The sequence below is a fragment of the Anabrus simplex genome, chromosome 1, assembly GCF_040414725.1.
Source record: "Anabrus simplex isolate iqAnaSimp1 chromosome 1, ASM4041472v1, whole genome shotgun sequence".
NCBI classification, from domain to species: Eukaryota; Metazoa; Arthropoda; class Insecta; order Orthoptera; family Tettigoniidae; genus Anabrus; species Anabrus simplex.
The window spans coordinates 979,467,407-979,495,232 of NC_090265.1; the positions used below are offsets into that span (position 1 = coordinate 979,467,407).

Here is a 27,826-nt window from a genome sequence, read left to right on the forward strand (position 1 = left end):
TCAAGCACATGCCTGGTGAGAATAAGGGAAATCACAGGAAACCATCTTCAGCACTGCCGAAATTGGGTTTGAATTCACTATCTCCCAAAAGCAAGCTCAGAGCTACAGGATCAAACTGCATAGCCAGTTTGCTTAGTGCTTCAGCAATTAGTACATTAAACAGAAAAATGTTACTCATACGGTAAGTTTTAGTTATGAATGATGCCACATTAAACAACTAAACTTTCAGGATCAAATGGAACTCCTCATTTTCTGGTCTCCATTGCTCACTCCACTCCACGTCCATCAATAAGCTGTCACAGGAATGGGGAAAAGGCAACTATATACCATCCTTCTTGAGTAAGAGTTGGCAGCTGGTGTGCGTCCTTTAGCTGTGTGTAGCTAGTGAGCAAATATGGTTGCGATTCTGAACTGGTCGAAACAGGATCAATATGCTGTGATATGATTAGAGAAGGGAATTTGCCTATTTTATTCCTGTGCTCAGAAACGTAGGCTTTTGAGATATAAATCTGTTTTAGGGTCTTTTTAGCTATATTTCGTTGGTTTTATTGTGCCTATAAATGCCTATTTCAGGGGTTTGTGCCTATTTGATGCCTTTTTACTGTATTTAAAAAAAAAGCCCATTTTCGTCCAGTGCATTATATTGTAGCTAGTGTGCTCGAAAGAATTATCTTCTCTTTTTTCAATATCTGTTTACCCCACGAACAAAAGGAATTCCTTGAAGTCGCGAGAAATAGTTCTAGCGATATTTCCATCAGGAGAAACAAGGAACAATTTGACCTCGAAGCCTTCAACCCCTCCAGCCTCCTAAGACATATGCGAGAACTAGTCAACGTCGAACTATGTTGCACAACCCATATGCCCTGTACCTCCATTTTGATGCGAACTGTTGTACGCGTACGCTTTATGTTGAGAACCTGTTGTGATACATTGTGAAGTTGAAGAAGAAAAAGAAGTGTTTTTGCGACAATGCCCAAAGAAAAATCGTCGAAGTCCTACTGGCTGAAACAGTAGATCACTGGGGATCCCAATTTTACTACGGATGGAAGGGTAGTCTGTCGAGCTTGCAGTAAGGAGGTAAGTTCGTTTGTTCCTTTTTTTTTTTTTTTTTTTGTGATTGAGAACTGTGATCGCATTTCATTGTAGCATATATAGGCCTATTAATATATGTACTGTGACAAGTCATTTTGTTGCAATGCTGTATTAGTCGTGAACTTTCAATTATTCTTTTATATTGCTAAAATGTAACTAATCCTTTAATTACTGAACGAGGAGTTACCATGCCAATGGTCCCTTGTCATACAATGGATGAAAATTAAATCGGTATTTTGAACTGTGATTCATTTCCTGTGAAAATAGAGATTTACAACTGAAATGCAATTTTTAAAACTCCCTTTAAAAATTGTGAGCCGAGCTCGATAGCTGCAGTCGCTTATGTGCGGCCAGTATCCAGTATTCGGGAGATAGTGGGTTCGAACCCCACTGTCGGCAGCTCTGAAGATGGTTTTCCGTGGTTTCCCATTTTTACACCAGGCAAATGCTGGGGCTGTAGCTTAATTGAGGCAACGGCCGCTTCCTAACCACTCCTAGCCCTTTCCTGTCCCATCGTTGCCATAAGACCTATCTGTGTCGGTGCGACGTAAAGCAACTTGCAAAAAAAAAAAATCTTGAATTCTATTACACTTCTGCTAAGCCTTCGCGAAACACAGGTTGCAGATCCAATGTAGCCCGGCTAGGACGATGCCACAGCGTGTTTTACAAGGTTGCCAAGACTACCTTTACAACACCAGGTCAGCGAAAGGACCGTTGGTCTGGATTGGCGAGGTCCGGTTAGTAACAGTTGTGCTTGGTGGGAGAGGGGGAAGCAAAGAGAGTCTGAGGGGCGTAAGCCCACAGGTTAACAGGCCTCAGGCATTCCATCTAGAGTCTTGCTAAACTGTGACACAAATAAGTTTATGGGCGCATGCCACGACGATTTCAAATTACGCGGTTTTTAAATTTCAACGAGCGTGCCGGCCTTGTGGGCACACATGATGCAGGATCTATTGCAGGCAACAGAAAATAGTCTTCATGACAGCTGACCTAGCTGACCACAGCTGGCGAATTGAAACAAATAAAATGTTCACAAATCTGAGATTTATAGCGTCTCCGTTTTCATTCTTCTTCTTCTTCTACTTTTTTCCGAATTTGGCCACCTAAGGATTCTTCTTCTTCTTCTTCTTCTTCTTCTTCTTCTTCTTCTTCTTCTTCTTCTCCTCCTTCTTCTTCTTCTCCTCCTCCTCCTCCTTCTCCTCCCGGAACCTCTTCATCCTTTCACTTCTAATCTTCCTTTCTTTCTCAGATATGACAAATTTGGGTCTACATTTTGGTGGTTTCTCCTGGAATGTTTTGATGCTGTACACTCGGCTTCTAAATCCTTTTCTGTTGTGAATCACATCCATTGTAAGTCCACTTTCTGCTGCATCTCTTTTTACCTCTTCTACCCACTTCATCGAAGCTTTCAGTCCAGTGATATACTTGAATATTTTCTTAGTTAGCTGTTTCTCATCCATTATTTCTAGATGCTTTCGCATGGTGACAGTAATTTTTTTCGGTGTGTCTGTAGAGATCATCAGTTTTTTCCATTCCTCCACTCCCCATCAGCATTTTTCTGTGGTCCTAAAATTTTCCTTAAGATTCTCCTCGCCTTTTTTCTCAAGATCTTGAAGCTCACCCTTTTTATTCATTGTCAGGCTCTCTGAAGCATAGAGATCCTCTGGCTTTACCACTGTGCTTTAGTGTCTAAGTTTTGCTTTCATTCTTCTATATAAGTAAGAATACTGCTAGGGCCAGCTTGGTGGGTCCTTGGCAAGCATGAAGGACGGATCTCTCCTCTAAGCTACTCTGGTATCGTTTCAAGTCTTTTTAATTATATTTTTCACCCTGTGAACTCAGCACGATGCTGCCAAATTATAACTGAAAATCCTTGAGGATATATTTCCATGTAAATTACTAATTCCCTTGTTCCTACTTTAAACTTTTGTACTCCTAGAAACATCATCTCTAATAGTCTTTTTCTTATGAAACAAGTTCCTGATATATACTAAGAATTATTGCCAATTAGCCCAACTGTAGAAATTTAAGATATAGGGGTAATGTAATTTATGTCAATTTTATTACTTTTCAGATCAAATGTGAGAAAAATACCACATAGATCAACTTATAAATACTGCAATGCATCTGATACGAGTACAGAAATCTGTATCAACGCAGCCTTTCTACCAGTTCACTTTGGGCAGCGACCAACAGCAATTTTCTTCAGACCTATGCACTGCAATGTTGGGAGCTAATATGCCCCTGCATAAACCGGAGCATCTTCAAATTTCAACAAGCTGCTGGGAGCAATCACCACGTTGGAGAAGAGTGGCATGCCCCTGGTGGAGTCATTTAGGATTGTGAAAGAAGTCGGGGGAAGTTTTGTCCGAACTTCTAGGAAGGCAGCCGCTGTCAGCAAAATAAAACCGGATGAAGTGACGACTTCACTGAAATTTTGTCCAATCACTTCATGTGATGTCGAGAGATCTTTCTCTCAGTACAAAAACATTATGCATGAGAGGAGAATAAGATTGTTACCGGAAAACATTGAAACGTTGCTTGTAAATTCCTTTTATAGTAACTGAGTGTGTTTTTAAATTATAAGTAATTTTTTCATGCCTATTTTGTTGCCTATTTTACATGTTAGTGCCTATTTAAATGCCTATTCTGGCTAAGTTAAGAGCCTATATGCCTGCCTATTTTAACTGTTTTTAGTGCCTATAATTCTCGTCTCTAGATATGATTTGTGACAGTGGCTGTCAGCTGAGTGAAATTCACCATTGCATGAAGACATGAATGACGAGAAATGTGTATCAAAGATGACAGTGAAAAACTGAATACACACATTTTGGGTAGAACACCAGCAAACTCTTGACGTTCCACACCCTGGACAGGCACATTATGCTCAACGGATAAGCTCAATACCATGACAGACACTACACACGAGGATTGGCTTAAGAGGCATTTAGTGAAGAACCAATGGGAGGTTCTGGTGCACCTACCCTATAGCCCGAACATGTCGACTTGTGACTTCCATCTGTTAGGGCCTCTCAAGATATTTTTGAAGTGCAAATGTTTCTGCACAAAGATAATAAACTGAAGATTGTGATGCTGGAATGGTTCAACCATGATCCTCTTTTCTGACAGAATCTGACAGCGAAGCAGTGGAGTATGTGTCTGAATACACAGAATAATATTTTCACTGAAGACTTTACTGCATTCTTATTTCTTAAACACTGCTGTTTTTATGATTACTTTGTAATTTCAATGTACAGTAATGGTTTATGTGCACAGGATAACCATTTAGCCATGGAGCTGAACATAATTGAGCCATGAGTTAAGCCTCCCCGCTTGTTTAAAACTGCCACCAAACACAATATCTGTGTTCTACTGCAGAAGTTTTATTTGTATTACTAACGATGCCTAGCGGTCAATTTACTAACGATGCCTAGCATTCCAACGAACACGTCCGTAGAACATAGAGACCATGGCGAAACAAACCCAGTATAATGTCAGTGTCAAGATTCGATACGGGCAATTTACTAACGATGCCTAGCGTTCCAACGGACACGTGCGTACAACATAGAGACCATGGCGAAACAAACCCAGTATATGTCAGTGTCAAGATTCGATACGAACACACCCGTACAGCATGACAGAAAAGATTGCAGGCACCTGAGCTTGAACAAAATCCCAGACTGTGACACTGGACCGCCACAAAATAGCCCAGGCTCATCCAATCACAATCATAACCATCACACACAATTCACGCCACATGTCGAATTCATATCACCCTAACTCAAAGGTGAACATGAAATGCACAGCATTAGCGTCAAACCAAAACAACATCGACCAAGCTCAACCTGCCAAAGATTCAAAGAAAAATAATCAATGTCTAAAGTCAAAGCCACATGCATGCACACCAGTTACAGACCAGTATCACTTTCCGTTCTCACGTATAGAATAAAAACACACAAAATTAATTAAACGTAAACCAAAGAAAAAAAATATATATATATATATAGCTCGCAATCGAGCGAAATACATAAAAGTCTGCAGACCAGAAAATCAAAACACAAGATCAGAATAACTATGACAGACCCCAAAGTGTAATAAATACCTTATATTTTGAACAGCAGAACCTGTAGGCTCTATATAATAATCAATATTGACTCAAGTCGTCAGGGAGTCCAGTAGGGTGGACAGTAATTCCACATTTAAATTTGTACATTTTCACGCCACGGTCAAACATCTCAATCCTTACCACACCAGACATTGTTGCCTCTTCAAGAGAGAGCAAAAGAATAATCAATCTAGAGAGAGAAATGCTTTGACAATTTCAGATGGTCAGAGTGTGCCATCTGTCAAAGAGAAGTGAATATTACGTCACATTAGGGAACATTGTCATTGACATCGCCAAAGAATGCGATAATAGAATGGCGGCCCAAGGAGACCTTGGTGTGGCACAGCGTTCAGAAACTCTACTACTATAGAGAATGTTTTTGATTTGAGGTTGGTTACTTAATCTGCCTTCAATTGTTTTGCTGTTACCATCCCTGCGATTAAATTGATCCACCAAAATCCTATCCTCCAATCATAATTAATGTTACTTATTTCTTTCTGGAAATCTCTGCAGGTCCTCTATATAAGGAGTGAGGTTTTCTGAAATTACTGTCTTGCGGTAATGGATCACTGAGTGTGTTACGTGAAGGAGAGAGCACCCGAGAGGAGATACTGAGGAGTGGGTCCGGCAAGCTGGCACGAGGTGGTAATTTTAACAAGGTATGGCAGAATATTAAACAAATGAACTCTCTGCGTGTGAATATATGGAAGATTCGTATGTAGCCCCTTAGCATGTAACTGCCAGGTTCCAGCTTTTTAAAATTAAATGTAGGTTTCTTTTGCCAGTCTTCAGACTTCAACATTTTCTTCCCTAATGGGAACTTGTAAAATGTAAGGAAACACGAGTGGTTACTCTTGTAATCTTCCTCTTATTTAATGTTGGGTGACTAAGTTTTCTAACCTGCTAAATTTACTACTTTTTTTCGACTTTAATTTTCTTTTACTTAATCACCTCATAGCATGGGCTTAGCCTCTGTGTTATCGGGCCTATTCCCGCTTGGTGTTTGCAGCTAAATTTTGGGAGTACTTGAGTTTTCACCTCCATTCCATTTATATTTTCAGCCTTTTCAAATGTAATTTCTTTCTTTTTTCCCCCCTTTCATGGCCGTATAGTATGGGCATTCTGCCCCTGTTTAATTATAGATATTTGATCCCTTTTTAGGTGTGCCTCCCCATATGGTTAGAGTAACGGAGGTATTTAATAACTTTACAAGCAAAGTGTAATTTCTTGTTCTTGGATTAATGTAATCTACTGGCCTTCAAATGGGCACTTTGTAAAACTACTGTAAATTGAGCTCCATGGTTTGTGACCCGTGTCTTGTAAAACTTTCTAGAAGCCATTGATATGTACCTTTCCAGATTTGTAAAGGCTAGGCTCCCCTTTTGTCAAAGTGTAAAATTCTGGAGACCTGCGAGTCAAATGTTTTGATTGTTTCACTCAAAATGTGAGTTCCATTCAACAAGTTTTGTAAAGATTTCTGAACTTACGAGCTCCTGGTATTGTAAAGTATTTGTGAGCTTATGAGCTCCTGGTATTGTAAAGTTTTCCTGAGCTTATGAGCTCCTGGTATTGTAAAGTTTTCCTGAGCTTATGAGATTCCCAATTGTAATTTCTCGAGATTCTCAGCTCTTTTGGTAAAGAGTTAATGGTATTTTCAGTTGTGTTTTCATTCAAAATATCCTAATACAACAAAAGAAAGAAATAAAGTTTAACTTTGGGTTTTTGTTAGCAATACTTAATGATTGGTTAGTGCTTTGTCCAGCCATTCATCCCACATGCCTCCTTCCCTCTGCAAACCATGGAAAACACGGTTACAATAATAATATTAACCTCAACTACCATGTCTAGGCATTTCAATACAACACAATTTAGGGTCCTTGCGTGCCAATTTTGACTTTCTCATTTACTCTACACATGACAGAGAAACCATAACTCTATGAATTTTAATTAATTTCGTCAGGTTAACACTGAATGTGCCACTTGAGATCTTTTACATATTAACATTTAGGAATGTCTGTTTTCCTAAATCAGTTATCAGTTAACATGTATGTATTGTATCTGTAAAGCCACCTAATGAATGAATGAGTGAATACATAAAGAAATAAAGAATGAAAGAAACGAACATCAACACTGCACGTTATGGAGTGCCCAAGGAATTTCTTTCCCACCTTTCAAATCTACCTCTAATAGGACTGAATCTGCAATCTTTGGATTCAGAGGTTGACATTCTACACTTATCCACAGAGGGGATCTATTATATTGCTAAATAGCAAGCTAACTAAAATATCTGGAGATTTTCAGTTTATTATTATTCAAAATTCATTCATTCATTCTTCGCTAATCGGCCAACTAGGGTCCACGATAAGCCTCACTTTACATTCTGGCATTTGTTCATTTTTCGCTTGATCCACATTGTCTTCATTAGCTCACTGTGTTTAGCACGACGTTCTTCTGTCCATTTAGCACCAGTTGCCCGTTTTTCGTCCCGGAATGTCCCAAAAGTCTTGATGGCTGCTCTGAAAAGATTTTGGTCTTGTGCATCTTCTGCTTGTAGGCCCAGTTTTTTAAAGATCTTTCTTGACATTAACATACCATTTTCGGTTGTGGGTTCGAATCCCACTGGTGTCTGGTTGGCCATTTTTGTTCTGTACTTAACATCTCTTCAACACGTACTACATGTACGTAACATGACCTAATAGGTTGAAAGTCGGTTTCGAATACTGAAGATACGTTTCGTCCATCGAGAGTCGATCATCCGTCGTATATGACCGTAGAAGCGAACTCTGCCTTTACGCATATTGTCCGTGATCTTCTCTATCCTAGAGTATACTTCTTGTCTGGATTTTCTAATGTAGATGCCATTTTTGTAGTTTGGACCAAGTATGGTGTGTAGGATCTTTCTTTCCTCTCTAGATCTGCAGGCAAACATTTCTCGGACAGGATAAGGCATTCAGATGCATACAGCGATACTGGTTTGATGACAGTGTTGTAGTGACGAATTTTTGTGTTCAGGGAAAAGCACTTTTTGTTGTATATGTTGCGGGTGGTTTGGAAAGTGACTTCCATTTTCTTGATTCTTGCTGCTATGGCCTCTTTGTCAAGTCTATTTTGCTGAATCCATTCCCCAAGGTATTTAAATTTACTAACACGGTTTATCGTTCCATATTTGGTGTTTATTTGTGCCGTATCATCTTTGATATTTGACATTACTTCTGTCTTTTGAAGGGAAATTTGTAAACCTGTTTGTCCTGCTACTTCCTTCAACACATTGATCTGTTCTGTTGCATTTTCAAAATTCTCTGTCATACAGGCTATATCATCAGCGAACGCTAAGCAATCTATTTCCACTCCATTTTTCTTTGTCCCTATCCTTACAGGTTTATAAAGGTTTCTTTCTTTTACCGTCTTTCGCCACTCCTGTATTACCTTCTCAAGTACGCAGTTGAACAAAAGAAGTGACAGCCCATCTCCCTGTCGAACGCCTGTCTTGATCTCAAAGGGTTCAGAGAGACATCCTTGGAATTTTACTTTGGATTTGGTATTAGTTAGTGTTGTCCTTATTATCGCCAGCAGTTTCTCATCGACTCCCATTTCTGCCAGGATGTTAAGCAGCACATCACGGTCGATGAAGTCGTATGCTTTCCTGAAGTCTACAAATGTAGATACATAGGTTCGACCTCTCAGCATATGGTAACTTTGTTCTGCACTTGATCGGCCTTTCCGAACACCTGCTTGGTATTGCTGTTCTAGTCTTTCAAGGATGGATAGTGACAGGATCTTGTAGGCTACTGAAAGAAGAGAAATTCCACGGTAATTGTTCACATCTCTTATATTTCCTTTCTTGTGTAAAGGATGAATCAAGGCTAGCTTCTAGTCCTCTGGTAGTTGTTCTTTTTCCCATATATCTACAATGGTTTGGTGTAGGATGTCAATTGCTTCTTCCGGGGCATGTTTCCACAGTTCTGCAATCATGGAGTCTTCACCAGGAGCCTTGTTATTTTTCAGTCTTTATGTGGCGCTTGATTTCATCGCAATTTGGTGGAGAAGATGGCAGGTTTTGGCTCACTGGTTTGTTTGTTTTGATGGGATTGGCTGGTTTTCCACAGTTTAGAAGGTCGTTAAAATACTTAGCTAAGATTTTGCAGTTTTCTTCATTTGATGTTGCAAGAGTTCCATCTTTCCTTAGAAAGCAAAGGGAAAGTGCCTTGTATCCTTGTACCTTCTTTTTAAAATTTCTGAAGTATTCACGGGTCTCACCTCTATGAAAGTCTTGCTCAGTCTTGTCCAGTAGTTCCTTTTTATACTTGCGTTTCTCACTGCGTATTATTTTTGCTGTTTGTGCTTGTTGTGTTTTGTACATCTTCCAATCTTCTTCTTTTTTCGAGGTGTAATACTTTTTCCAGGCATTCAGATGATCCCCTAACGTCTTCTCGCAGTTATCGTTCCACCACGTGTGCTTCTTCCTCTTCTTGATTTCGGCCACTCCTTTTGCATCTTGTATCATCTGCTTTCTCATGCTGTTGAAGTCTTTTTCCACTGGTTGGGCAAGTTCTTTGAATTCATTCTCTCTTTCTCTGAGCTTTTCTGTGTCAAAGCGAATTACGGTAGGCTCGTTCTTATTTTTGTTGAGAGGGATTGGCTGAAACTTGATTACTGATACGTAGTGATCTGAGTCTATGTTTATTTCCTTTTTAATGGTAACATTCAGGATTAATCATCATCATCATTATTATTATTATTATTATTATTATTATTATTATTATTATTATTATTATTATTATTATTATTATTACAATTTGCTTTACATCTCACCAACACAAATAGGTCTTATAGCGATGATGAGATAGGAAACTATGGCCTAATTAAGGTACAGCCTGGTGTGAAAGTGGGAAACCATGGAAAACCATCTTCAGGCAAGCCAACAGCTACATGACCCAAACTGCGCAGCCATTGCTCAATATTTAACAAATTAGCACAAATCATAAAAATACATGGACTGAGGATAAAATTGGAAAAGAAAATGGAAGAACAACAATATGGCTTTAGGCAAGGTAAGTCAACATTTGACCTGATCTTCACACTAAGACTAAGGCACATGATAGAGAAAAGATGGGAGTTTGCCTAGAATGCCAACAGCCATAATTTTCCATGGTGATTTCTGGCATACACAAACAAAACAAACAAAAGATTAGTCAACATTTAACCTGATCTTCACACTACAACTAAGGCACATAATGAAGAAAAGATGGGAGTTTGCTAGAATGCCAACAGTCATAAGTTTCCATGGTGATTTCTGGCATATACAAACTTTTAACTCTCTCTAATGTAAAATTTGAAAAATGCTGGTTTGGGCACAATTGCTCTGAACCACTGATATGCAGCAGGTACACGAACAACAACAACAAAATGAGATGAGAGTAAAGTTCAGGTGGCCAATATGAAATTCTTTAGAATTGTTGTAGTTAAAAGACAAGACAAGATGGAATCAGAAAATGAAGAGATTAGAAAGAGGACTGGAGTTTCAAAACTACAGGACAATAAGAAAACAAGTAAGCAGAAATGGTATGGGCATATGATGTGAGTGGGAGTCGAATGAGCTTCAGAAAAAGTATTAGCAGAGAAACCAACAGGAAAGAAACCATAAGGAATTTTTGTATACAGTGGAGGAGAGTATAGAGAAGAGAGGAAGGAAGATAGTACTCTACAAGTAACATTTAGTGTTACAAATACTGAAATAAGTCATGGTGCTATTATGCAAATGTTAAGAAGAATTCATACTGAAATCCCTCTGAGTAAATTTCTGGCCTCTCCTTGTTCCTGCATATGATTCTTGAAGGAGAGCCTAGATAAGCAGTACTGAACACATGCCATCAAGACAGTTTCACTAACATTAAAGTACGAGTACAAGAACTGTATTATTTCCCAGAACGACACGAAATGTATTAAAATACAGAAACTTCATTATAATTATTTTTTAACAAAGAAGAATACCATCATCTTGGCAGAAGCTGAACTTCTCTTTTCTCAATAGTTCATAAATCAAGAGAAACAGTTGTCTTAACATAGCTTTCATAAAGAGAACCTCACATTCATAAAACAGATTCATAGATCTCAACATCATTATAATGATGGTGACATGTGCATGCATTGAAAAAATGTCACCACTGTTATTAGATGTTTCAAAACTCTGATAATGATAAAGAAAGCAACATGACCCAAAAGGATTTCATTATGATTTCTGATGTTTGTGAAAGAGTGGAAATTTAATGGAACTGTAGGAGCAAAACTTAAAAGATTTTGCTTCCAAGAAAAAGCAACATTTTAAATGTAATTAAGGATAATTTTTAATTATTATTATTACATATTAAAAGTGATTTTATCCCGCTTTCACAAGGTTTCACAACTTACCAAGCACAGCCAAAGAACTATATATTCCTGGATGAAGAAGTTGAAATACTGATTAAGGAACAGCATTGCTGGACCAATAAGGGCTGAGTCTAAATATTCCATTTCATTCTTAGACATGTGCGCAACCTGAAAATTAGAAATAAAGTATTCAATAATTTTCTTATTCTTAATATTCCTACTATTCTAAAACTGATTATAACCAACACTGGACACCATATGATGGTGGTGACACCTGTGCTAGTCTTGATATATTCCATCAGTAAGGCTTCATATAAAAGAGCCACTCTTTTTTTTTTCTTTTTTTCTTTTTCTTTTTTTTTTGTGTTATTATATGGCTTATACATTCAACTCTCGATTTACCGTAATCGGATCAACCGCGTTGCGGCTTAACCACGATATCAAAAACACTAAAAATTCACGAGGCTTGGGAGTTACAGTAATACAGATATTTCTGAACCTGATCATGCATGCTATATGAAATATAATATATCAAGTAAATAATACAACATCAGTCTTGGGACTAGTTTCAGCCACTTAGTGGCTATCTTCAGCCAAATAAAAATTAAAACAGATGTGATAACTAAAACATATGTATACCAGACAAAGGCAATGTTGCAGGAATAATTATAACATTGAAATACATATAATAACAAAAATGATGGTTATGATCATCTTGTCATAATAATTATGATGTCTTTAAGGTATAGTGGTAATAGTGGATTGAAATAGGCAGTTTTTCAATTTTTTTTAAAGTTCAACATATAACCTTAACTAATAAAATATGACATACATTCAACTCTCGATTTACCGTAATCGGATCAACCGTGTTGCGGCTTAACCGCGATATCAAAAACACTAAAAATTCACGAGGCTTAGGAGTTACAGTAATACAGATATTTCTGAAGATGATGGATTTCTTGATTTGATGAAGCCGATACAGTTAGTACAGTGACTGAAGCCATAAAAACTGTCCCAGGTGGAGAGGAATTTGACAAAGACAATATTCATCAGTGGTTCGACTGTGGCCAGAATGACCAAGGCTACGAAGAGCTGACAGACGAACAGATTGTTGACAAAATAAAGGACACGAAGGGAGCGGGAAGTGAAAGTGATGAGGAGGCGGAAACTGCTGCTCACGCGGCACAAGCACAACAAACAGTTATGCATGGCACTGTCTTGGCAAATGTCGAGTCAATGCTGGAGAACATCGAGGGACAGGATGATGCTCTCATCACCAAAAAACTTGTTTTGAGTTAACTTGAGAAGCAAAATAAAGAAAAAGTGTTTCTCAGCACAAAAGCAGAAAACCATGACTGATTATTTTCAGAAACATTAAAGTTTGGTAGTCTGAATATTTTTCTTTGCTTATTAGTTCAACGAAAAGTGCTGTTTATTTTTCCATTTATTAATTGTGCTAAGTGCTACTTTTACTGCAACGTACTGGATTAGTTAATAAAGACAATACAGTAATATCATTTAATATCATTTTAACTGTACTTTCAGTACGCCTCTTCTATTGTTAACTTTTAATAATAATGTTATTTGCTTTACGTCCCACTAACTACTCTTTTACGGTTTTCAGAGACACCAAGGTGCTGGAATTAGTTCCGCAGGAGTTCTTTCCGTTTTTTGCAAGCTTTTGTTTGATCACTCACAGTTCAGCTGTTATTGTAGGTAGAAACTTGAAATTTTTGTTATTATTTTACTAATATGACTGCCTATACGAATTAAAGCCTTACTCAGTGAGATTAATAGTGACATTCCGAATTCTGTTTAAGAAGTTCAGCCCCCAGTCAGCACAGGGGTTGAGAAGGGGTGAGAAATAAAATAAAATGGATATATATGTGTATGTTCCAGCATAGCTCTCAAACAAACTTGATACAAATATGACTTACTATATGAAAAAGAAATGTAACATGGGAGTAAGACACTCCTAGAACACCTGGGAGTGAGGATGGGGAGGGGATGACATGAAAAAAAAAAAAAAATGAAAACTACCAATATTAGTGTTTAATCCATTGTTTATGCGATCTCTGAGATGAACTGTGACACTCTGGATACCGTTTAAGAAAACGTTCAGCCTCCACTGGTAGGGGGAGTTAGAAAGGGGAAAATAGAAAATGTCCAAAATGATCACAATTAGCGTTGAATCCACAGTTTTTGGGGTCACTAGACTGACTGATGGCAGTCAAAATGACAGGTGAAATCATGTATGTCATATCTATAGCACAACATGTAAATACATATAGATATCATTTCTTTTTTTGAAAGGACAATCTGGGCTTCCACAGCGACAAAGTTTTATGCAAAAAGAAATCATCTAAAACAATTGAACACATATTAATAACTCAAACTACAAAACATCACAATGAAGAAATCTATAAAAATTCATTCCATACATAATTAAAAGGTGATACAAATCCTAAAATTAAACATTCAAAAGGCATCCGGGCAGTGCTGGGTACTACACCTAGTATTAAATGTCAAAATCATTACTTTCTAATGCAAAGGTACATTAACAAGAAATAGTATCTTTGATTCATTTTCATTGCAATTATAGAAAATGTTGTTCAATCCTTACCACCAATCTGTTGGTGACCTTGGCAGCAACCATCCCAAATGCCAGGATGTATAACGCAGGATGGTTTTCATAAACATGTTCTATACTTTTGCGATAGATAATAAAAGCTGGCACAACAACCAGACTAAATGGTATAACTGGTGAAAGAACACTGGTACCCTGTATTAAAAACACAGAAAAACCCATTAATAACTGTTAGACATCAGACCAGCTAATAGTGAAACTCTTGTCCAATGAATGATTTTAAATATATATATATTTGTACAGATTTTAAAGTCTCATTTCAATAAGAATAATTAACTGTCAAAGCATTCTATTGATAAACTTAATGTATGAGAACATTTTTGCTTAACTATTTATATACAGAAAGAAGAAAAATTCCTAGTATTTCAGGGCAGTGAAAAATTAAATTAAAAAAACATGCACTTTCTCAAATTAAGACTAGCATATCAGAAACTGGTGATCAAAAGGAATATGAACATCAGATGAAAGAAAAAAATGTTTACCTTCATGATGGGAGTTGTCACACTAAAGCACTACAGAATGTGAGAAAATATACTAAAAACTTAAACTTTTAAGAATCTCATTGAAGCTTGCAATCTATTTATATAAACATCATATTTGATTTTGAACTAAATAAGGTTATTGTTTTTAGATACCACTACTTTTGACGGTTTTCAGAGACGCAGAGGTGCAGGAATTTTGCCCCGCAGGAGTTCTTTTACGTGCCAGTAAATCTACCGACAAAAGGCTGACATATTAGAGAACCTTCAAATACCATCAGACTGAGTCAGGATCAAAACTGGCAAGTTGAGGTCAGAAGGCCAGGGCCTCAACTGTCTGAGCCACTCAGCCCAGCTTATTTTTAACTCTTCCCATGTCAAATGTAGGCTACTAGAGTGTTGTGACAAGAGATAATTATGAAACACTTAATTCAGTAGCCACAGGCTGATGCTGAAGCTTGGCCAAATTCTTGTAATCTGAACAGTGAGTGCTAATATTACAGCACAGGGGAGGGGTGTGTCAATATTTTTGAGCAAGTCTCTTAGTATAGTTGTTGCAATGTCTATCATGAAATCCTTTGACAATCCAAACTGATTGCAGAAGTTTTCGAAGAAATGTGGAATGATCCCTTTGGCTATAATCATCAAGCTGAATACTGAACTGATTTTCAGATGGTATCTCTCTTTGTAATACTCAACTGGTAGCTCATATTTGAGGCTCTTCTGTGAATCTAATTTCTTCTAGTTGGCTTTCATGGTCTCAAACCAGGCAATTTTTTGCACAGAAATGTGGGTATTTGAGAAAGCTTCCACAAACATCATCATGTCCATTTCTGTGACGATAATATCTAATTACTAACTTTGGGTGATCATTGTGAAGATGTGGAAATTTGTCATGCCTTTTATACTTTTTAAAGTTAATGTAATTAATTTCATAAGAGTATTACAATCTTTAACCTGTATCAGTTATGCCACTGTTTTTGATTATAATAATAATAATAATAATAATAATAATAATAATAATAATACGAGGTTGGGAGTGAAAATTTTATTAATTTCGCTGTACCTGATTCATGTCTCTTGTCCTTATAGACTATGTACACATCCTGTTGGTGCGTTTGAGTACTAAGTGTAACAGTGGGGGTGCTCATAAGCTCCTCCTTGTTAATAATAATAAGCGGATCGCCACTGTTTCAGTTCGTTATCTGAGCTCTAAGCAGAGGATGTTCTTGCTCATAGCTAAAGCTATTTTTTGCCTTTTTGGCAAAAGAAAAAGATGGAAGAAGAAGCCTCATGGTTGAAATTAATGTGTGAAGACCTTTAAAAGTCTGGCTTTGGTTGAAACGCCTATTTAATTTTTTTCTACATAAAACCTATTTTTGTCAAGATTTGGTTTGTTATGTTAAAAGATCCCTGTGATGGGCATATCTTTCTAGTTTCAACATTTAAGTACAAGGTTGAGTAAGTAATAGGGAATAAGTTGATGTAATCATGTTTTTGGTGGTCGTGTTCATAATTATTATATTTGGTCGTCTGTTTGAAAAAAATGTCAATATGGTGCTGACTCATGCCTTTATAAGTTTTGGATAATTTCTTTCCCCTTGTTTGACCATGTTGCCTTCCTTCTGATTAACTGATGCTCTTGAACACTCCATTACTCCTGTTTTAAAATATTTTTATTGTCAAGTTCTGCTGCTTCTTTTTATCTTTTGGTGTTAATGGCATTTTATCTTTCCTTGAGCTATTGTTTTCATTTCTTGGGGGCGTGTTGTTTGAGTGTTAATTCTTCTGCTCATACTTGGACCTAGTTTTAAATTTTTCCCTTTCTTGTTTCTTAATTTATTATTTCTCCTATCTACAATTCTCTTGGTATTTTATAAAAAATGAAGTTACCATTTTAGGTCTGAAATTTCATTACATGAATCAGGTACAGTGAAACTAATAAAATTTTTACTGCCAACCTCGTATTATGTTTATTATCATCGTCACCGTCGTCATCACCATGTCATTTTCTGGTTGTAATCTTTACAATACTTAAGAACCTTAATTTATGAGAAGGATTTGTAATGTTTAGGGTTTAGTGTTTTAAATTTAGTATTTCTTTGTTGGCCTTGTATTTCTTTCATCCTTCTACTTTTTTATTTGTTGGGGGTGTGGCTCGATTTTGTTTCTTAGGTGATCTTACATTATTGTCCATCGACTGTTTTTGGTGTTGAGTAAAAGAAATCAGAAATTATGATCATTATCTGTGGAGAATTTGATCATAATGGATGATGGTGAATTTTCTGTTCAGTGAATTGATTTTATTTCAGCTTATATTAGATTGAAAGTGTTTTCCAATTATTTGTGATTTATGCGTCACTGTGTTGTGGTATATAGCTGAAATACCTGTTTTGCGTTAAATATTCTAACAGCTCTTTTAATCTGAGGAGATTATGTCACCGTATGACTTAGAAGATTGTGGATTGATCTACTGTTGAAAACTCAGACTTGAAATTTTCTGTAATTGTCAGTTTTCTTGAACTCAGAGTCACATGTCATTCGTTAATGTTAAGATATTCTTTGGAATTTTGATGAACTCTTCTACTGTAGTTTAATTGAAGTTTAGTTTTCAAACTGTAACATTCTATTTTAATTATACTTACTCAATTTAGTTCACCAAATTCTATGCACAGGATCATTAATGTTTTATTCAAAGGTTTAATTCGACTAGATTTAGATCAATTTGAACTACTCTCGAGACTTTTACTTATTAAAACTACTTCTCACTAAATCAAAATTTTTATCCTTTCTGGTTGTAATCTATATTTCTAACAAACTGATTTATTATTATTTTCAACTTATCCTTAATACTTAATGTGACTTATTTCCTATTTTTTACCAAGATTTAAAAAAAAAAATTAAAAAATCAAGATTCAATTACTGTTAAAAAATTGTACACTAATTAAGGTTTCCCTTCATTAAATACAGTAAATGGTACTTTCAAAGTTGCATATTTATTTAATATTCGCATTAGTCACAATTCAAAAGAATTTTAAATCTAGGTAAATTGATCATCTTATTCTAAGTGTGGAAAGCCACATGATCCAGGGCTTTGGGTTCATTTTCATGGGTCTTTAAGGCATGGGGTTGAATATTTTATTGCAAGTTCTGTTCTGGACTTAAGCGATTTCTATCCCTGATTATTATTTTGGTGTTTCCTGTGTGATTTATGATGTTTTATTTCTCCTGTATGTCTCTTCTTGGTTGTTCCGATATCCTCTCTTTTGTTTGAACTTGTGATTTTACTGACTGCCTTGAGTGTGTTACTTTGAAGTCTTTTCTACTGTAAATATTCTTTGGTGGGATTTAATTTATGTTTCTTGATTTTCAGGATTCTTTATTTTTCCTTGGTATTGTTAATATGTTAAGGGGTGGGTATTTCTACAAAATAACTGAATTTTAAGCAGTGATTCACAGTTGCCATAAGAAATAATATTTTCAGTCCCTGGTATATAAGACGATATAAAAATAAAGGAAATTTCCTTATTTATTAACTAATCGATCCAGAAATTATACATCTGTGTTATCTGGAATGCATGTTGATATGGATTATGTACAGCTTTCCTTCATTTTTTTCCCAGCATGATGTAGTGAGGAAATGTAAGGTCCTTTTTTTCATCGAGTGCATGTATTATGAAGTAATATCTTCATACCTATCATGACCTGGATAAAATATCCATACTAATACGGCAGTTTGATTTCAATTATTATTTTTGTTAACTCAATGTATACAGCATATCTATACATATTTACAAGAAGAAAGCATTCAGCATTAATGATATTCTAATGTTTTATATATTGTACATATTGATAATCACAATGTAGAAGTTCTAACATTAACATTGGAGACAAGAGATCATTAGCTGGCAAATCAGCAAATCACAAGTACCATCAGAAAAAAACATTAAAATTATGCATAAAATTAACATAGCTAAATTTCAAACTGTGTTACAAAGGCCAGGTGCATAATATACCAATAGAAGTAAGACAAAAAATTAATTGAAGGAAAGCAGCAGTTTACAGAAGTGAGAGAGAATGAATAAATAAATAAATAAATAAATAAATAAATAAATAAATAAATAAATAAATAAATAAATAAATAAATAAATAATGCAATAATAATAATAATAATAATAATAATAATAATAATAATAATAATAATAATAATAATAATAATAATACCAGTCATAACAGTGCTATGCAATGACTCATGAGCTAATGGCCTAAAGAGACAACTCATACCACAGTTTTGCCCTGAAGGGTGTTGTGTAACTTCTTCTATACTCCGCACGGCTTTACTTCTGAACTGACGTTTCGCAAAACAAATGAGCATCGCTTTACCTCTGTTGCCAGCGCACTAGTGCCGTGAGAACAGCTGATGCAATACGACCGCAGTAAACAACCCTTGTAAAATGTAATACCGTACTCAGAAAAGCTAATGGATTGAGACCGAAAATAAATTCACTAAAACTACACATACTAACAACATCCGACACTAAAAAAAGAATACATTATTACTGAGAATAAAAGAGTATGAGGAAATAACACATCACTCACATCTAATGGCTGGCACAGGAAGGAGGTTATGGTCTACAAAGAGAACATTCCACTGATCTCAGAGTCACTTTCCTGCCACTTGTCTTTCCCAAACTACACTGAGACATTCTAAACACGTACAAACTAGTACACTGACCAATACACGAACATAAATAAAAGTAGAGCTATTTTTATATATTGAGCTAATAAACCTGTATTGTACTAACTTATGCTATGCTAAACAGTACACTACGCTATACTGTACTATACTAGAGAGACTAATATTGTGAACACAAATTACTGAAGAAGGATGCAAAAGATCGCGAAGCATACCGAATATCAGACACGCTGAGCAAGATGGGTTAACCACGTGGTGAATGCAAATGTTAGAGTTGGAAACTAGGTTTCGAGATCGCACTCTGCTGATATAAGCCGATATAAATGACAGCTTGGGATTGGTTGGATATCTATGCCAAAATCGGCTAAAACGTCAATTTAGAAGTAAAGCAGTGCGGAGTATACCTACTGACCTGTCTATTTTATGTAAATACCAACCAATCCTGATTCTGTAAACCTAGATGAAATAAGTAAGCACTAAACTATCTGTATCTTGTAGCCAGACAAGAGATTACGGAATAAATCAAGAAAAAACAATATAAAATAGTTAAAATTATTACCAAAAATATGAATGCAGTAATCTCTTTCACATAATGACAGCATTGAAACCATTCTAATCCATCTGAATGTTTTTAGTGTTACCTTTCTTCCTTAACCACTGCTTTCCTTCACATTCAACTAAATACATCTATGCAGTAATGTTCAAAATGTACCATTTTGTACAACAATTTCTACAATAATTTCATATCTGACTATGATCAATATAAAGATATAAATCAGACACAAATCAGAAGCTACTACTTCAGGCAACAAGCAAATTTAAAACCCTCTAATAAGAAAATTCACAGTACACAAAAGGATGACATTACAAGCAATGACAATAAAAGGAAACATGCAACACTTGCAAGCAGAATACAATACCCAAGCAACCCACAAGACAATTGTGATAAACTTCAGAGGAAACACTATTTAAAAAAAAGAAAGATGGAGAAGCAGAAGAGTAAGTCTAGAACATGACCAATGAATGCCCAGGTAACCTCCAAAACATATCATTTCACATCTTGTGTTAGTAGATAATGTCCTTCAGAATTCTTTGTCAAATAGCAGTCTACAGAATTTAGCCAGGTTAAACTCACACAGATGTGCATTAAAAGGAAAATAAGGTCACTGTCATGTTTCCCTGCACAGCCAACTTGCTCAATCTCTTTTCACATATTCCTCAACAAAACTAATGTATCTAATACTTCATCATTCAAAGCATACAGTCACTCCAACACGCAGAATTTAAAAAAAATCACATAAAACTTCTGATTTTGTTATTTTCAACAAAATTTTCATGTACTTTCAGAAATCAAGCTGAGATAGAGAGATTTAGATAACATGCTTATTTCTTTTCTGACTCAGAATAATAGAAATCCATTAAGATTAATAAGCAGCCTAGACATAAACCTTCTCTTATATGCTTTTGAATACTTAAGATTCAATCAATTTCAATTTCTTCAACCCTTGACAGCATGTGGTAATATGTCATGCATTACTGGAGAGGAAATGCCATTATCTCTCAACCTGTGCCAGTTGAGTTGTGTCGCAGAGCTATTTTCCCACCAAGTTTTCCAATGATCAACCCAAATTTGGGATATAAACTCTGGGAATGTTTTCCTTCAATTTCCCCCTATGTTACTGCTTATTTTATGGCACAATGTCTTCAAAACCTGAAGTACAAAGTCCATGTTTTTAATGAGCCTGCCCCTCACATGAAAATGATCCAGAACATATGAATTATTTCTTTTCAGACTCAGAATAAAAGAAATCCATTAAGATTAATAATCCTAGACATAAACCTTCTCTTATTCGTACGATTTGCCAATAGACGATATATCCATTACTCCTATCTTCTATCTGTCTGCTTCCTTTGTGGTTCATATTTTGGTGGCATAAATGGCAACAGCAAATATACCAGGATTAACTAGATTGAGTTTTGGAAGACCAAATAAGAAATATGACAATATTAAAAACACAACAGATATGTGGAGTGGGAGAGAGAGTAGAATGATCAAGACTGAGGGGGTATGTGGATGTGAAAAGAATGTGTGATATGAGGATTCTGATGTCAATGCTTGAACTGGAGGTTGGAGGCAAAAGACATAAACGTAGACCTACGATATGATGGAAAGAATAAATTAAACAAGACCTCTGGAAGAGAGAGTAGCAAACTTTCAAGATGTCTTTGTTGAAGAATGGTGGAAAGACAGGGAGAGATGGAGATCAATGATCCACAACCCAATCCAAGAACAAATTGGACAAGGGGAACGATGTTGATGGTGGTGGTGGTGATGATGATGATGATGAACTAGATGGAGTTTGGTATTTCTTGTTATTTTCCTATCATTTTACCAATTGCTATTCACACTGTTATCAGTTGTCTGCATAGAACGATCAAGACTGAGGTGGTATGAGCAGCCTCCATCATTTGCAAATGGTGATCCCAAGTAGAAAATCTTGTTTAAAACCTTTGAGGCTAGTTACCTGTCTCATGTGCTGCAGGTTGTGTTCTATCCTGATTTCTTTCAATATTAATATCAAAATAATGTATTTCTTTTATGCTGACGGCCTTGCTCTCAATGTTCAAATTGACAGTTGTGAAGAGATTGATATGAAAGATCTCACCACATACTACAGAAACTATCAATTGAAGCCAAATTCTGCTAAAACTCAAGCTTGTGTTCTCTAATTGAAGAGTAAACAGGCTGCTAGAAACTTAAACATGACATGGGGAGGGATCAAACTGGCACATTGTGAGACCCCAAAATATCTCAGGGTTACTTTAGAGTGCACACTTTCTTATAGAATGCATTGTGTAAACAGAGAAAATGAAGTGGCTGCCACGAATAATGTAAGGAAGCTGACTGAAACAACCTGAGGAGCACAGTCAGACACAGTGAAAACCACAGCACTAACATTACATTACTTGGCAACAAAGTATGCTTGCCCAGTATGGTACAGATCATGCCATACCAAAGTGGAAGTGGCAATTAATGAAATGTATCACATCATCACAGACTGCTTAAGACCTATACCTCAAGAAAAATGGTACTACTTTGCTAGCATCGCACCTCCTCCACATGAGGTAGCAACTTGCAAGAGGACCACATCATTAAAATCCCAGGCTCATCCACTGTATGGGATCCAACCAGCACCACCACGGTTAAGTTCACGTTTCTTGAAGACCACACACACAAAATTAAAGGAACACAACAGCAAGCTTGATGATGATGATGATGATGATGATTGTTGTTTAAAGGGGCCTAACATCTAGGTCATTGGCCCCTAATGGTACAAAATAAGACAAAATGTAATGACAATTTAAAAGTACGAAATCATCCACTGACCAGAATTCAAAATGTGATGACGAAGAATGAATGGATGAATATGAATTTAAAACAATCATATATAAGTAATAATAATAATAACAATCGGTGGATCCGACCCGCAATGTCCTCCCTACATTCCCAGAAACTATCGTAATACAATAGTATTACTGACCAAGGGACTGCTTCTAAAGCACAATCCTGAATCGATGATGCTTGTTTAAAGGGGTCCAAAATCCAGGTCATCGGCACCTCAATGGTACTTATTGCTAGCAAAGTAGAACCACGGTATTTGTGTCATGTTGCAGTACTAATCAAAAGTAGTGTAGACTCACAGTATTCCACACATTATGGTACTGCTCACAGGTAATGTAATACGCACATGTAACGCAGACCTATGCTTCTCACATTGCGGCGCCACTTAAGGGAATGCAAACCTATGGTGTTCCTCACATAGGTGTACTAATCACAGGGACTCTTACTATCCCGTGGTGTTCCTCACATAGTGGGTATTAATCATAGGCAAGGCAGACCCATAGTGCTGCTCATACGAAGGTTATGCTGAATGTTTTTAGCAACACGTTATCCGTAATTCTGAGGACAATGAGATTATTTTCATCTGAAAGAGCGATGTTTTTCGACCTTGGAACATGCGCGCGCAACCCCTCCTAGCGGTATTTCCTCAGCAGCGAGGGAAGAAAGCACACGCAGTGCTGAGTCAGACACGGTGCAAGATGGATCTGTCGCGCCGCGATTTTCGAGCAATGATTTTTTTAATTATAAAAAGAAATTAAGTGCCGAAGAATGCCATTCTTCTTTGCTGCGCGTTTTTGGTGAGGTTGCCCCTTCTAGAGCCACAGTTGGAAATTGGTTTTGCGAGTTTTCAAGGGGTCGGCAGTCAATTGAAGAAGAACCTCGTCCCAGTCGCCCAGCAACAGCTGTGACTCGACAAAACATTGATGCTGTGAGGGAAATGATCAAAACAGATCCACATCTTACATTTTCTGAGATTGAAGGGACCTTAAATATTGGGTCAAGAGTAGTGAAGACCATCGTTCACTATTATTTAGGCCTTACCAAGAGATGTGCCCGTTGGGTGGCACATTCCCTGACAGAAAGCCAAAAGGAGGAGAGAGTGGACTGGTGTCTTTTCATGCTAGAAAAATTCAATGGAGGGCAGTCCAAAGACACCTACAATATTGTCACAGGTGATGAAACATGGGTCTACCATTATGACCCTGAAACGAAGAGACAGCCTTCTGTGTGGTGCTTTCCAGGGAGGAACAACCCACAAAAGTTTGACGAAGTCGGAGCTCCGGAAAGAAGATGGTGGCAACTTTTTTTATGAAAATGGGGCATCTCACCTATGTGACCTTGGACACACATCGTACAGTCAATGCTGAATGGTATGTGAATGACTGTCTTCCCAAAGTCCTCGCCACTTGGAGGTCACAGCACCCAAAGTCCAAGAGTGGGCACCTTCTGCTGCATCACGACAATGCATCTGCACACAGAGCTGCCAGAACAATGGACTTTTTGGAAAGGGGAAAAGTGCGAGTGTTACCTCATCTCCCTATTCACCTGACCTGGCCCCATGTGACTTCTTTTTGTTCCCTAAGACCAAAGAAAAAAGTACGTGGGCAGCGGTTTTCGTCAGATGCAGCGTACGAGAGTGCACTAAGTGACTTCCCAAAAGAAGCTTGGACTGAAACGTTTTCTAAGTGGTTTCAGAGAATGGAAAAATGTATACGTACTAATGGAGAGTATTTTGAAAACTTGTAATTGTTATTTCACAATATTTTTTTTCTCAAACTCTGCTAAAAACTTTTGGCATAGCCCTCGTACAGTTGTACTAATTACATGTACTGTTACTAATTACATATACTGTAAAACCCACCCTGATTCACACACTGTCGCTAGTAATCACAATCCTAATGTGTACCTAACATAGTGGTTCTAAGCGCAAGTAAAAGCGACCCATGGTGTTCCCCGCACAGCGGTACTAATTAAAAGAAGTCTCATGGTTCTAATTCAATCATCCCTTGGTCACCCTTTCAGTTGCCTATTACAACAGGCAGGGGTTACCGTGGGTGCATTCTTTGCCTGTGTCAACCACCCACAGCAGGATGTGTGTCTGGTCCACGAGAGCTATTTTATTTCGCTCAAGTCCGCCAGTAAGGACGCCCCCCTTCCCACCCCCACCCCCCCTATCCGCTACCTAGGATGCACCACGTGGGAGTATCACCTCTCCCCCTGCTACAACAACATAGTAGGTTCGTAGGTTCACTTTGTGGCAGTCTAGCATTGAGGCCATGATTATGCCTCTCGCTGAAGACTGCTTACCTGAAACTCAGTGTGGATTTTGACCCAATCGCAGCACAACAGATATGATTTTCTGTGCTAGACAAATGCAGGAGAAATGCAAAGAACAACATCTACCTCTATACATGGCATTCATAGATCTTGCCAAAGCCTTTGATTCGGTTAAAAGAGATGCCCCGTGGAAGATCCTATTCAAGAATAGGCTATCCTCAGAAGTACATAAATATTCTTAGATTGCTGCATGATAATATGAAGGTATGGTTCTTGTCAACAATAACCCTGGAGAAAATTTTGAAATCACAGCAGGTGTGAATCAAAGTTGTGTGATAGCTCCCACTTTGTTCTCAATATTTGTTGGGACTATACTTCATCTTGTTGTTGAGAAACGACCAAATGGCATAGAAATTGAATTCAATCTCAGTAGACCACGAGCCAAGACCAAAAATTCCACTACATCCATCGTTGAACTTCAGTATGATGATGACAATGTTGTTCTTGCAAACTCTGAACAAGATTTACAAGCAATCTTAAATGCATTTGATGAAGCTTATACAAGTATTGGCCTAAGCCTTAACATCCAAAAGATGCAGATCCTTTACCAGCCTGCACCCAACTCCACTTCCGTATGCCCTACAATCGCATCCAAGGCAAAATTCTGAAGAACATAGAACATTTCCCATAGCTTGGCAGCCATCCCTCAGCAAATGCAAATCTTGATGATGAGATTCAACACCGCCTCAAATGTGCTAGTATGGTTTTTGGTCGTCTTCGAGTAAGGGTCTTTGATAATCATAATATCAGCACTCAGACCAAGCTTTATGTGTAAAAAGCTACCGTTATACCATCTCTTACATATGGATGCAAAACGTGGACTACCTACAGGATGCACATACGATGCCTGGAAAAATACCAACAACGCTGTCTGAAAAGGATCGTGAGGGTGAAATAGCAAGATCGACGCACTAACATCAGTGTTCTGGAAGAAGCTAACTTCACTAGCATTGAGGCCATGATTGTCGAGCAACAACTTCGCTGGACAGGCCACATCGTTCGCATGCCTGAATTCCACCTCCCAAAACAAATTATGTACTCCCAGCTAAAGCATGGTCATAGAAAACTCGCAAGACCAGAAAAGCATTACAAAGATGCGCTAAAAACCAACATGGAAAAGTGTCAAATGATAACTAACAACTGGGAAGCTATGGCACGTAACCGCACAGTCTGGCGTCGCAATGTCTGGGAAGGAACTCAGCGCATTGAACAAGAAAGGCAGAGAACAGAAATTGACAAGCGCAATGCAAGAAAACAACATAAGCTCATGAAGAAAAACCGAACTAGACAGCCAGTACTTAACAGAACAAATGTGCGCCAAAAATGTGGAAAAATCTGCGGTTCTGGGATTGGCCTCTACAGTCACTTAAGATCTCACAAGAACTAAGTTCTCCAGAAAAACAATCATACTCGTTTACGAGGGATAGCCCATCAGGGTTGAGCATCTTGGAGAATTAACATGAAGAATTAGGAGCTGGACATACGGACTATTGGAAGATTTGGAGATATTTAAATAGATGTAAGACCAATCTGAAAAAGTGGACATATTTGGTGGATTCTGCTTTTTCTGGCTGTGGTGAGGTGTAGACTAAAGTTCATCTGCTAGAATGTAATTTCCATCCTGCCATATGTATGGAGAAAGCTGCCTGTGGCGACAAGGAATGCATTCGGCATCGCTAATTTCTGGTGCACCACAATCTGAACTTTTGGTGCACAGTTTATTTTTCTTGGCATTTTATAGAGAGAGAGAGAGAGAGAGAGTGTGAGTGTGAGTGTGTGTGTGTGTGTGTGTGTGTGTGTGTGTGTAATTCTGCTTCTGAAACATTGAATGAAAGAATAAATGAATGAATTTGTTTAACATCCCTTCAATATTACTACAGAATTATGGTCAGTGTGTTGGAATTTGGTTTGCAAGAGTTCTTTAACCCACTGCCATGCAAATTTTTTTCTTGAAAAATGTACCTTGGAATGGAATTAATTTTTCTACATTTTATGTAATGGATACTAAAATGGTTACAAAAGCATACTGCATCAAACTAACAATATTTTGGGTTAGAGTTTAACTTACTACAATTAACTGAAGTCTTTTAAGATATGGTACACATCATGATGAATCAGCAGCTGGACATACGGAGTATTGGATGATTTGGAGATCTTTAATTAGATCTGAAAAAGTGGGGATATTTGGTGGATTCTGCTTTTTCTGGCTGTAGTGAGGTGCAGACTGAAGTTCAACTGCTAGAATGTCACATACTCTGGAAGTCCAGCTGCTAATTCATGATGTGTTTTTCATTCTCCAAGATGCTCCACCCTAGACTGCTACAAAGTGAATCTTGCCTGCTGAATTATTTCTTCAAGTTTCTGTGTGGTTTTCAAGAAATGTGAACTTAACTGTGGTTGTGGTGGTGCTGGTGGTTGGAACCCATACAGTGGATGAGCCTGGGATTTTAATGATGTGTACCATATCTTGCCATCCATGTGGAGGGCAACTTTGCATATGTTGCACTTGAAGCAAGATTCCTTCCGGATTCCACGCTTAAAACAGACTTTACTTCTCCTTGATGAGGCTGGTTTACTTGCTGTAGGAGCAATCTTTTCAGTAAAATGACCCCAGTGCCTTCCCTGCAGTCTCATTGGTGTGCTACCTGAGATGGACATCCTCTAGTGGCGTATTCAGGAAGGGTGACATCTTCCAGGATTT

The 27,826-nt window shown here is 37.4% G+C and overlaps 1 protein-coding gene across 4 annotated transcripts in view; it reads right to left on the minus strand.

Annotated features, from left to right (window-relative positions):
* bbc (choline/ethanolaminephosphotransferase 1 bbc) overlaps positions 1 to 27,826 on the minus strand; it is a 263,240-nt gene that overhangs the window by 95,111 nt on the left and 140,303 nt on the right. For all 4 annotated transcript variants that reach the window (XM_067136823.2, XM_067136822.2, XM_067136821.2 and 1 more), the window contains 2 exons: positions 14,187 to 14,345; positions 11,606 to 11,731 (listed from right to left, as the gene is read on the minus strand). In XM_067136823.2, coding sequence (XP_066992924.2) covers positions 11,606 to 11,731; positions 14,187 to 14,345 — 285 coding nt within the window. The remainder of the gene's footprint in view (positions 1 to 11,605; positions 11,732 to 14,186; positions 14,346 to 27,826) is intronic.